The 12,516-nt window shown below is 36.7% G+C and overlaps 1 protein-coding gene across 1 annotated transcript; it reads left to right on the top strand.

Annotated features, from left to right (window-relative positions):
- Positions 1-9,217: 9,217 nt before the first annotated feature.
- LOC149791987 (uncharacterized) lies at positions 9,218-12,273 on the top strand. Its single transcript, XM_089969313.1, has one exon. The coding sequence runs from the start codon at positions 9,607-9,609 to the stop codon at positions 11,689-11,691; it is 2,085 nt and encodes a 694-aa protein (XP_089825439.1). The 5' UTR covers positions 9,218-9,606; the 3' UTR covers positions 11,692-12,273.
- Positions 12,274-12,516: the final 243 nt, after the last annotated feature.

Genomic DNA, 12,516 nt, shown 5'->3' with positions numbered 1-12,516 from the left:
GACACTCTTCAGTATGGGCAATTGTTATTTCTCAACGTAACTCCAAATAATTTCAGGTTGTGTGATTTCATTAATTGTTTGGCTTCAAATGCACTCTCCAGTGTCATATAGCCAAATGAGCCTTGGTTTTATCTCTAGCCAAATAGCATGCGAACTTTATTCAAAATATACATCGATGTACCAACAAAAAAAACAACGTTTTGCTATATTTGAATGCTGAAGTTGTTATATTGTTTTTATATAGGAAAGTACAAATTTTGACTAGCGAGGTACTGAAAGTCAAGAGCAAGAAATTACAAAGCCAATAACAATATTCTAACGTAGACTGACGATTGGGTTCACTATATGACACTGGATCACATCAGAAAAACGATCCTAAACTTGTTTGTACATGATAAGTACTCGCTGTTAACCCCACATTGGACTGGTTTAGGAAAATATACATCAAAATGCTTTAATTTGGATCTCGAAATTATTTATGCTTTAGCATATTAAGCACTGCATACTGGGAAGTTGTGAAGAAGGACTGAAATCAACGTGTCATTGGCCATATATAAAGGAGACACATAGTGCGTTCTGAACCCTACTGAAGACGTTTTAGCGTTCGCAAGTCTGGACAATATAGTAGGAATAGGAAATTCCGCTTCCAGATCAAATCTTAAATCCAAATCAGATCAAAATTGGGGACAAGTTTTAGATGACCTAAACGAATTTCATTGCCCTTTGTGTCTAAAAGATTTTTAAACGCCGCGTATTCTTCCATGTCTGGATACATTTTGTGAGGAATGTCTCTCGGATATATCTCCGGTAGGCGAATACAAAACAGTTTTGCCTGCCCTACTTGCAAAAGGTTGACTGAATCACAAAGTAAAGGAGAAACATACAAGAACGCCGCCGCCATCTTTCCTCTCAATGTCAGTCATAGCAGAGTCGCTGGTATCCACAGACGAAGCGAAACCGGAACAATACTGCGATAGATGCAAGGCGGAAAACGATAATTCATCTCTGGCTACTAGCTTTTGTGTTGTGTGCAGCGAGTACTTCCGCGATGGATCTGTAAAATCCCATACGAGTTTTAAAGCTCTAGCCGATCATATTATTATTTAGAAAAATGACCCGTCGATCAAGCTTACGGATAGTCTCAAGCACCTGCTTAATTGTACAAATCATCCTGATAAAGTTCTGGATCAATTTTGCAGAGATCACAACTGCACGTGCTGTTCCATTTGCTTTGAAAATACACATCAACGTTGTCCAAACGCCTTGAAGTTATCATCTTATGCGCAAGAGAAGTTGAAAATTACATCATCTCGCGAGATTCTTATTCATCTACGATACGTCGAGAGACAATTACAGAGTTTTATTGACATAAATGAGAAACAAACAAATTTGCTTCAGGAAAGAATGAAGGATTTACCAGATGAGATTCGTATCATGCGTGTAAAGTCAATGAACTACTTAATGTTTTAGAGAAAACTGAAAAGCTTCTTCAAGAGGAGTCAAATAAAATACAAGAAAATAAACAAAGATGCAAATCTATAATTGCACCTGTTCCACTTTCCACACTGGTTCTGGCAAATGCTTCAAAAAGACGGAACCGACGTACAGAACTACCTAACTCGACAACCTATAATACAGAAACTGGACCGAATCAAATAGAAAGTTTGGGATAATTGCACAAGGACAAAACCTGTGGATATCAAGCTAAATTTTCATCGGATCTTTCATGATTTGTTGCTCTTAAGTGAATGCAAGTTGGCGGAGTTGAGTGTCAAGGACGTGGCTATAACTATTAACCCAGCCTCTAACGTGTCAAACGTTTTATCTGCTGGACAAAAAGAAATAGAAAACAGAAAAAACAAAACAATAGAAACCAAGACAACAAAATATGGAATCAGTGGTGTAGAGTTCCTTACCGCGTTTGAAACTCTTTACTTTTTGGCCGGGATGAAACCTCGGTACACCGGAGCAACCTTTCTTCCTGAGGGTTACATACTTCTCGTGGATTTCAGTAACAGCAAATGTTGCCTGTATGATTCAGATTAGGACTTCGTGGATGCTTTCCCCAGTGTCCGCGCGATGTTTCCTATCTCGAAGGAAAGAAGGTAGCCGTATCAATTCCAATGTCCAAAGCAACAGAAACCCTGGTGATCGATAAAGGTATAAAGAGCATAAAAACGGTCACGACTCGTCACTAGTGATATGAGCTGACCTGACTCAACTCAGAACAGATAGTTGTGCAAGGACACAACCTGGAGGCAAAGCGACACTTCTGGGCTATCATTGCCACAGGCAGGAAAGAGCGCCACTATCAAGAAACTGACGAAACTGTGAGCGGCAGTAATATCACTCATGTGACCGTGAATGAAGCCAAGACCTGCGTATACGTATCGTGCGCAGCTCTTGAATCCGTGTTCAGCTTTACTTTGGACGGACAAATGGTGTATCGATATAAAGATAAGAATCTAAAACATCCGCACGGGGTTAGAATTGACCAGCAGGGAAATATATACGTTTTAGGCTCGGGGTCAAACAACCTTCATCAGGTATCTCCTGGGGGGGGGGGGTGCATCAGGGTTATTTCTTTAGGGATCCCACATAATCCGCTTCATATATGTTTCACAGAATCAAAAGCCATGTTCCTAATCACCCACGGCAGATTCTTTAGTGAACATGTCTTCTAGATTGAAGTCTCCGGTTTCGTGAAGGAAATTTAAAACTATATGGCAGATGTTTCGTGGGTAATTTCCTCAGTACACCACAGGATTATTAGGATGTATCTGTTAAATTTAGAATGGAAAACGGTTCAGGAAAACTACTTCTCCTCACTGGTACATTCCATATGGAACTGAAAATAGTAATTGAGAAACATTAATGAAACTGTTGGAAATAATTTATCATAGGTTGTCGCTTGCGTTCAAAATTTATTAGTCATTGTGGCTTCAAAAAATGTGTCATTTAATAAATATACATGTATACACCTTTCAAGTACAGCTAATAGATACAAATCGATTCTTAGACAGAAAATCGCAAAAATATTTTTTATACATATTTGGTTATAGTTGTTTATTTATTTTGGAAAATAATAGATTATGGGTGATGTGATGATACTTTTAAATGAAAAAAAAATGATTATGCCAGCTAAAAAGAAATTTACGTAATTCGTCTTTTACTAAATAAACTTGAAATGTTATGTATTATATTTTTATTTATTTGTGTCTGGATTATGAACGTACACACTACAAAATAACGCATGAGGCATTTGAAATCATAACGATGCTTGTGCTTATTGTGCGTGCTTGTTTTTTTAAAAATCAGATTGTCCATAATCTAACAAACCGTACCTGGAACATTTTGTTCATCACGTCATTTGTTCATAATATCCATTTTTTTTTAAAACAAATAAGTACTGTATCCATCTACTTAAATATCTATCATTCTTATCATTCATATATATATATATATATATATATATATATATATATATATATATATATATATATATATATATATATATATATATTATTCCTATCAATCATTCATGTACGTATCTATCATTTTTATCATTAATTCGTATATATATATATATATATATATATATATATATATATATATATATATATATAATTCATGTATATATATATATATATATATATATATATATATATATATATATATATATATATATATATATCATGCTTATCAATCATTTACGTACATATTTAATATTCCTATCAATAATTCATGTATATGTCTATTTAGCATTCATATCAATCATTCATGTATTACCATCATCTTACTAATCAATGCACCCAAACATGTTTTCATGAATCCATCCATGTACCTTCCCTGCCTCCCTGCCGTCCATCTTTCTTCCAATCCCCCACCTATCCTTTCGCCCAGCTAACCATCCATCAATCCATGGTCTCTCCATCTGTGCATATCCTGTGATCCAGCCATCTATTCACTTGATAATCCATCTTTGTCATAACCTATCCAGCAACCCATCCATCAATCCGTTCATCCACGTATTTATTGACCATCCCATCTATCTATTATTCATCCTTCCATCTATATATCTACCCTCCCTTCTCCCTTACTCCCTCCCATCAATCCATCTATGCATTCATTCGCCCATAAATCCATCCATGTATCTTTACTCTCTTGCTTGTACACACCGATATATATCTATATCTATATATATATGTGGGGGTGGGGGTGGGGTGGGGGTGGGGGTGTAGATAGATAGTTTGATAGATAGATAGATAAATAGATAGATTAATAGTCCTTTACTATCATTTGTCCTTCTATAGAGAGGTATCCAATACTACAGGTTTTACTGTGTCTCGGTTGCTTAAATGATTTAATAACTGTTCTACAAATCTCTACAAATTCTCTTTTTCTGACACAATCTTTATATGATAACTATTGGAACCAAAATGTAAAACATTTACTACATATTGCAAACAGAACCACAGAACAATCAATTAAGGCGACAAATAAATGAAAATGTACCAGGCTTAATTTAGTATACCTACCATTTCCCAGTGATGCAACAAATTTGGGTTCCACTTTGTTTACGTTTGTACAGCATTCATATACGGCACAGCATTTCGACTTTTAACTCTTATAGTGCTTTTAAATATCATAACGGCCCTATTTAGAACAAAATGAATGACCAGTCTGGAGATAAATCCAGTTAAAAGACTGGCTGTTTTAGGACAGTTTTCATAACATAGGTATTGTCTCTTCTGAAAATGATTTCTCTCTGTCTCTCTCTCTCTCTCTGTCTCTCTTCGGAATCGCAAATACGTTATTATTTTTCCATTCCAACGCTTCATTAAACACACACTGAGTTCGCTTTTCATTTTATATTTTGTGGTAGTTTGAGGTTCATGTTTCTAGCAAACAGAATTGCTGAAGCATAATATCCCATTATTTCAACAATGACAACATGCTCAACTCTTTTATGTACAGCATGTATACTGACCTATTTTCGAAATACAGTAGTTGTAAACTATAAATACAGTTTTTTACAGGTGTGTGTGTGTGTGTTATTTGGATTTTTTTAACGTAACTTAGTCATATCTCTGCGATGTCTGCTGTTTAGAGGTTATGCTGATTGCTATTGGCTGATCAGTCCTGATACTAACCACTTAATGCTGAGATCCAAGCAAGGCAGCTGTTAGTACCAATTCTTTGGTATGAATCGGTCGGGTCTTCGAACCCGCGACATCCCGCATCCGAACCAGAGCGGTCAGTTTATTACATGCATGGATGACGCTGAAGAATGAGACGCATGCAGACTGAAACTTTTTCATTAGAATATCAATACATACTGCACAAAGCAGGAAAATGTGCGAGAACGGTTTGTCGATTTTACGCATTTTTCAGCACATGATAGGCTAAACAAGGCCGCCAGTATATTTGGCGAAGGACGAACCCAGGAAAACCCTGCGAAGAACCATTATCCCACGGGAAACTATTGGCAAGCTTTCTCACATACCCGCGTTTGCTGAACCTAAACTCGAACCCACACGGTCCGAATTAAGATGTCAGTGATCTGCAAAGGCGAACCCTCAGCCACCCCAGACGTCAAATGCGCATGCAATGAATAACTAGTTACATGAATAATGTAGCAATTTATGTGACCAGCCAGTAATGTATATGGCGACGAATATATGCGTGTGTACGCATTAGATGTAAACAGGAAGACCCATAATATACTTTAAAATAATGATGAGGCTGTTTTCCAAAGGAAAAGACGAAATGCTTGATTGAAATGAGAGAATATACAGAACAGCAAATCCTAGGAAGCCTTTTATCACACAGTATATAGTCAAGAACTCAATATATTTAATGGTGTTGAAAGAAGCAAGATATTTATTGATTTTGAAGAACACAAAATATATTTAATGGTTTCTATTAAAATTATAACTGGATGTACATACTATTTCGCAACGTGATGAACAATAACAATATTATTTATGATGTTATATTTCTTAGACTCCAAGCGTGTATATTATTTCGCTTGTAAATGGTCAGCTAGTATGCATACATATATGCATGCACACACACACACACACACACACACACACACACACTGTTACGACTATATGGTCACAAACTAAGTGCAAAACCAAAAGGTTTTGTGAAACTTAACAAACAATTTAATGTTTCAAATGAAAAGGTGAGAGGAGCTTACGGTATTATGCAGTGAATCCACACACACAAAAATCCTCAGTAAGTTCTATATTTCACAATATATCCCACGTGACGGATCTTACTACTATTTTGCCTCGAAAACGCCTATTCATGTTACCTGGTCCAACCATTGAAAAAGTTACTGAATTCGTCCAAAATCGTCTAAAATCCATCAGCCGATGAGATATTAATCCAAAGGCGCTATAAAGTCTTATTATTAAGATTATTATTAGTAATTGTCAACTCATACATCAGCATATATATATATATATATATATATATATATATATATATATATATATATATATATATATATATATATATATATTTTTGAATTGGTCTCTCTTTTTTCTTTTTATTGCATTTGTCTCTCTCTTTCTTTTTCCTGCATTTCCGTCTCTTTTACTTTATTTGTTAAATTTGTATCTCTTTCCTCTCTTTCGCTCAAGTTCCTTAAGTTAATTTCATTCTTATTTTAATTTCAATTCCATAACAAGATAGTTTCATATGAAGAATTATTAATCAAACCCAAAACACGTGTATCCAAAACATTCTTTTCTATCGAATACTGAACCAAAGTTTGTTTTATTTCTTTCTTTACCGCTCCGGTGGTCTAGCGGTTAGAGTGTCCGCCTCGGAAGCGGGAGGTCGTGGGTTCGAACGACGGCCGAGTCATACCAAAGACTTACAAAAATGGTACTAACAGCTGCCTCGCTAGGCGCTCAGCATTAAGAGGTTAGTGTTAAGACTGGTCGGTCTGGTGTCATGATAATGTGACTGGGTGGGACATCATGCTACCTGTCCGCGGCATGATGCCCCAATGCTGGACATCACTATAAACTGCCACATTGCAAACTTCGTAGCAATATGACTACAAATTTGTTAAAGCTACGTTAAAAATCCTAAACACACACACACACACACACACACACACACACATTTCTTGTTTTAAGAAAGATGGCAAGTTGGATCAATTCATCATTTCCCTCTAACCATTCTTGGGTATGATTTAAAATAACGTTCTCCGCTTTAGATGACTTTATGAAAGCTTATTGGTTTCACAATGTAGAATCAAATTAGCAGGAAAAGAAAAATATCCCCCAAAATACATTTAAATTTCAAAACAATTTCAATTTCTCTAAAATAATTCTAAAATTCATATCAAGAACGAGCCCACAAACGACCAGCCAATGGAGTTTCATGGGCTAAACTAAGAAATGCTTGTCTATATAACATAGGTATCAAAATATGATAGCCCCGAACCCAGATAATTATTTCCGTGTTTGTACTGACTACAGAAAAGTGATCTGTGTCACCAGACAGACTCTCACTTCCAGTTCCAAGAACTGATGACTATATTAACAGAATTGGAAAGGCAATATATGTCACTAAGTTTGACCTTTAGAAAGATTCTGGCAGATTCCACTTACGTTTGAGCAAAAGAAATTTCGGCTTTTTTAACTCCAGATAGACTCAGTACAAAGTCATACCATTTGGTATGAAAAATTCTCCCCCCCCCCAAAAAAAAAATAATTCAAGCGCTTAATGAATGTGATAACATCTGGTATAGATAGATGTGATGCACACATACACCGACGACTTCATTACTTACAGCGAGACCTACATAGATCACCTGGAAATTATGTTTAACTTCGCAATAGCAACCCTGAATGTAATACTCGTTACAACAGCAAATTGTTTACACTAAACCTTGCAACACTTATGACTTCAAACGTGGTTCACCAACAGTGCTATTAATCTTGTAGTTTGTGGAATAATCATATTCAAAAGAACTGAGATGAAAGAGTGGTCTAATTGTACATAGCATGTGTATTGGTCTAATTGTAAATAGCACATGTACTGGTCTAATTGTAAACAGCACGTGTCTTGGTCTAATTGGTCTAATTATAAATAGCACATGTACTGGTCTAATTGTAAACAGCACGTGTCTTGGTCTAATTGGTCTAATTGTGAACAACGTGTATTGGTCTAATTGTAAACAGCACGTGTCTTGGTCTAACTGGTCTAATTATAAATAGCACGTGTATTGGTCTAATTGTAAACAGCGTGTGTATTGGTAAATTGGTCTAATGGTGAACAGCATGTGTATCGGTCCAATTTGTCTAATTTTAAACAACACGTGTTTTGGTCTAACTGGTCGAACTGTAAACTTTAAAACATCACAAAAATCCATTTGCCATATTTATATGTTCAAACACACAAATGCATGGTTTAAATATTCGTACCAAACCAGTACACTTCTTTCAAATATATCTATATTATTTATTCCGCTTCAGCACCGATCTTAAAGCCATGTTTACTTATTTCTCCAGCCGCATCGTGGGGGCAATTAGTTACATAAAGAAACCGTCGTGAACTGTTAAACCCACATAGTCATGTTCAGCGATTTTGTCTCATTCACGAATAAATTCGGAGGAAATGCGCAAAATTATAAAGGCAAACATATACACAGAAGACAGTGTCAGAATGCTTGCAAGCAATAATTTTCTTATCGAATTTAGCATTGTTCTTTTGTGACTCATTAAGCACAACATTGTTTAAATCCTGGAGGAATGCAAAGAGACGTACTCTTGGCTTTCCAACATTATATTGTGGTAACTGATAGCTCTTGGATACGTGTCATTCAAAACTTGTCACCTTACGCCTTGGTATACGTATCATTCTAAACTTGTTACCTTCGGCCTTGGCATACGTGTCATTGTAATCTTGTCACCTTAAGCCTTGGTATACGTGTCATTCTAAACTTGTCACCTTAAGTCTTGGTATGAACAATTTCTTTTACCTTTCCCAACTAGATTAAATTTAAAGTTGAGCGACTCCGTTGTTGTCTAATTTCCAATGCCATATAGCCATAGAAAATATTTCATGCAAAACGTTTCTACAAAACGTTTCATGCAAACTTGATACAACAATGTAGATCTATATACCAACACATGTTCATTCTACGTTATATGCTGATGTAGCATTTACAGATACAGAAGTACAATTTTTCTACAGCGAGGTACAAAGCCTTAAATAGGTGTCACAAAGTAACACTAATGACAACGTTCCACCATACACAATCGTTTGGGACTTCGAAAAACATTTGAGCATTTTCTCAGAATTTTGAGAAAAGCTATGATATGCTTGTATTGTGCACAATGGGTAGTTGTCGACAATCCTATTTTGAAGACAGTTTAGATGCATTTCCATGAAAATTCTTTGATACAGAAATATTTATACATTAGCAACATAAGTTTTACGTACAGGCAATGCGTGCACTTGGACTGAAATAGGTGTGTTATTAGTCATATTGCAGTCAAAGGACTATTAATACATTAAGCCACAGCAGACGCTTAAACCATGCAGAAGTAGTCTGAGTGTTGCCAGAACTGACCGATTATGGATGGAAAAGGGAATGCAAATTCCGTGTCAAATTCAAAAGAGGAACAAGTTGTAAACGAACCTAAAGAACTGAATTGCCCCTTGTGCCTTAAGAATTTTAAAGTGCCGCGCATTCTTCCATGTGTGGATACGTTTTGCGAGGAGTGTCTCTCTGCATACATTCACAGTACTCGAATACACAACGGTTTTGCATGTCCCACTTGTAAAACATCAACTGCGCCAACGAATAAAGGAGAATCGTATAAGAGCTGGGCCGCCATATTTCCGCTAAACGCGATCGCCTTACCCTTGTCTTCCGCAGATGAGGCGAAATCGGAAGAATACTGTGATAGATGCAAGGCAGAAAATGACAATTCATCTCTGGCTACTAGCTTTTGCGTTGTGTGCAAAGAGTACTTCTGCTATGGATGTGTAAAGTCCCACAAGAGTTTCAAGGCGCTAAACAATCACAGAATTATTCCGAAGAATGACCCATCTATAAAGCTCATGAGCAGCCTCCGGCATGTGCTAAATTGCACAAAACATCCCGAAAAAGATCTGGATCAATTTTGCAAGGATCACAATTGCGCATGCTGTGCCATCTGTACAGAAAAGTTACACAGAGGTTGTCCGAACGTATTGAAGTTATCATCGTACGCGCAAGAGAAGTTGAAAATTACACCATCTCACGAAATTCTTTTTTCTCTACATGAAGTTGAGAGTCAGCTAGAAACGTTTATAGACACAAATGAGAAACAAATGCATTTACTTCAAGAAAGAGTGAAAGAATTACCAGATGAGATTCGTAAAATGCGTGCTAAAATAAATGAACTACTTAACGTTTTAGAGAAAAGGATAGTTGCTCAAGGTGAAAAGATTCTTCAAGAGGAATCAAATAAATTCAAGGAAAGTAATGAAAGATGTAAATCGTTGGTTGCATCTATTCAAGTATCTACTTTGGTTCTGGAAAATGCTTGCAACCACGGAACTGACATACAGAACTACCTGACTCAGCAAGCCATTGCACAAAAACTGGACCGAATGAAAGAGGACGTTTTAAATAATTATATGAAGACCAAAACTGTGGATATCATGCTAAAGTTTCATCAGATCTTTCACGATTTGTTGCTCCTAAGTGAACGCAAGATGGTAGAATTGGATGTCAAGGACGTTGCTAAACCCATTCCTCCATATTCTAAAATGTTATCTCCAGGAAAAAAAGGAAAAGAAAATGATAAAAGAGAAGAAAAAGCATTAGAAACCAAGGCACAAAAACATGGTATCAACGCAGTAGAATTCCTGAGCACATTTGAAACGCTTTACCCTGCGGACGGGATGAAACCTCGATACACCGGAGCAACCTTTCTTCCTGAGGGTTACATACTTCTCGTGGATTTCAGTAACAGCAAATGTTGCCTGTATGATTCGGATTTCGACTTTGTGGATGATTTTATCCTTCCCAGGAATCCGCGGCATGTTTGCCATCTCGAAGGAAAGAAGGTAGCCGTGACCATTCCAGTTTCCAAGGAAATAGAGATCCTGGTGATAGATAAGGGAATCAAGAATGTTAAAACGGTAACAACACGTCACAAATGTTTTGGATTGACCTCACTCAACTCAGAACAGCTAGTTGTGTCAGGGCATAATCGGAACACAAAGCGACACTTTTGGGCCATCATCACAACAGGCGGGAAAGAGCGCCACTATCAAGAAATTGACGAAACTGTGAGTGGCAGTAATATCAGTCATGTGACCGTGAATGGAGCCAAGACTTGCGTATACGTTTCGTGCGCAGCTCTAGAAGCCGTGTTCAGCTTTACATTGGACGGACAAATGGTGTATCGATACACTGATAAGAACCTAAAGCATCCGCACGGGGTTGGAGTTGACAAACAGGGAAATATGTACGTTTTAGGATATGAATCAAACAACCTTCATCAGGTATCCCCTGAAGGGGCTTGCATCAGGGTTATTTCTTCGGGGATCCCACAAAATCCTCGACATATATGTTTCACAGAAACCAAAGACATGTTACTCATCACTCATGGCAGATTTTTTAGTGAACATTGCTCTGTATATAAATTAAAGTATCAAATGTCGTGAAGGAAGTATTGAAATACATTGGAAAACTTTCACCGGAGATTTTCTGGATAAAGCACACGATTAGACGCAGGCGTCTACTAAATCCACATTGGAGAATTTCCCAGGGCAATAATATCTCCCGTTTGGACATTCCATATTGACATGATAATAGTAATTAAGAGCTGTATTGCAACTGTTGGCGATAACTGGTTACCCGCTTTCTTTTTAATGTTTCCCCGACATTTATTGCCATTGTCGTTCAGCTTTTCTATCATTTAAAAAAGAATGAACATCCTTCTCACTCCAATAGCAGTGATAACAAATAGGTAAAATTCGATTATATGCCAGACACGTTTGAATTTTTTAAAATAAATTGCTTGGAGCTGAATAGTGTACTGTTCACAATGGGCAATTTCAAAACTAAAACACTGGTTTGGCATTAGAAGCTTAATGCATGTAAATTATATTTTCTCTGAAATAGCACGAAATATAATGTTATTACTTTTCTGTATCAGCTTATCTATCAAATGCATGGCTAAACATTCCAAATTTTGCACAATAGGTAAACAAGCATAAGAGTTCCGTAATAAATATCTGAAACCATGACGTGCTTTCTATTTTTGATCAGATCTCCATAAATTGCTTTACCCATCCCTCCTTTCCTTATATATAAGTGCTCCATCTGTCCAGCTATCTTTCTATCATTCCTCTTATCACCAATCAATATACTCTCCATCATACTGTTCAATCCACCCAATCTCTCTGTAATGAATTAATCGATCCATGTAATTATTCACCATCCCATAAATGTATTGATATAAGTATCTATCCATTCATCCATCGATA

Source organism: Sinohyriopsis cumingii, chromosome 9 (genome assembly GCF_028554795.1).
Source record: "Sinohyriopsis cumingii isolate HCF-2022 chromosome 9, ASM2855479v2, whole genome shotgun sequence".
Lineage (NCBI taxonomy): Eukaryota > Metazoa > Mollusca > Bivalvia > Unionida > Unionidae > Sinohyriopsis > Sinohyriopsis cumingii.
The sequence above is the reverse complement of the archived record's forward strand: the minus strand, read 5'-3'. Positions and strand labels throughout refer to the sequence as shown.

What these genes read in the sequence shown, in the direction of transcription:
- LOC149791987 (XM_089969313.1), top strand. Translation starts at nt 9,607, where the DNA reads ATGGATGGAAAAGGGAATGCAAATTCCGTGTCAAATTCAAAAGAGGAA.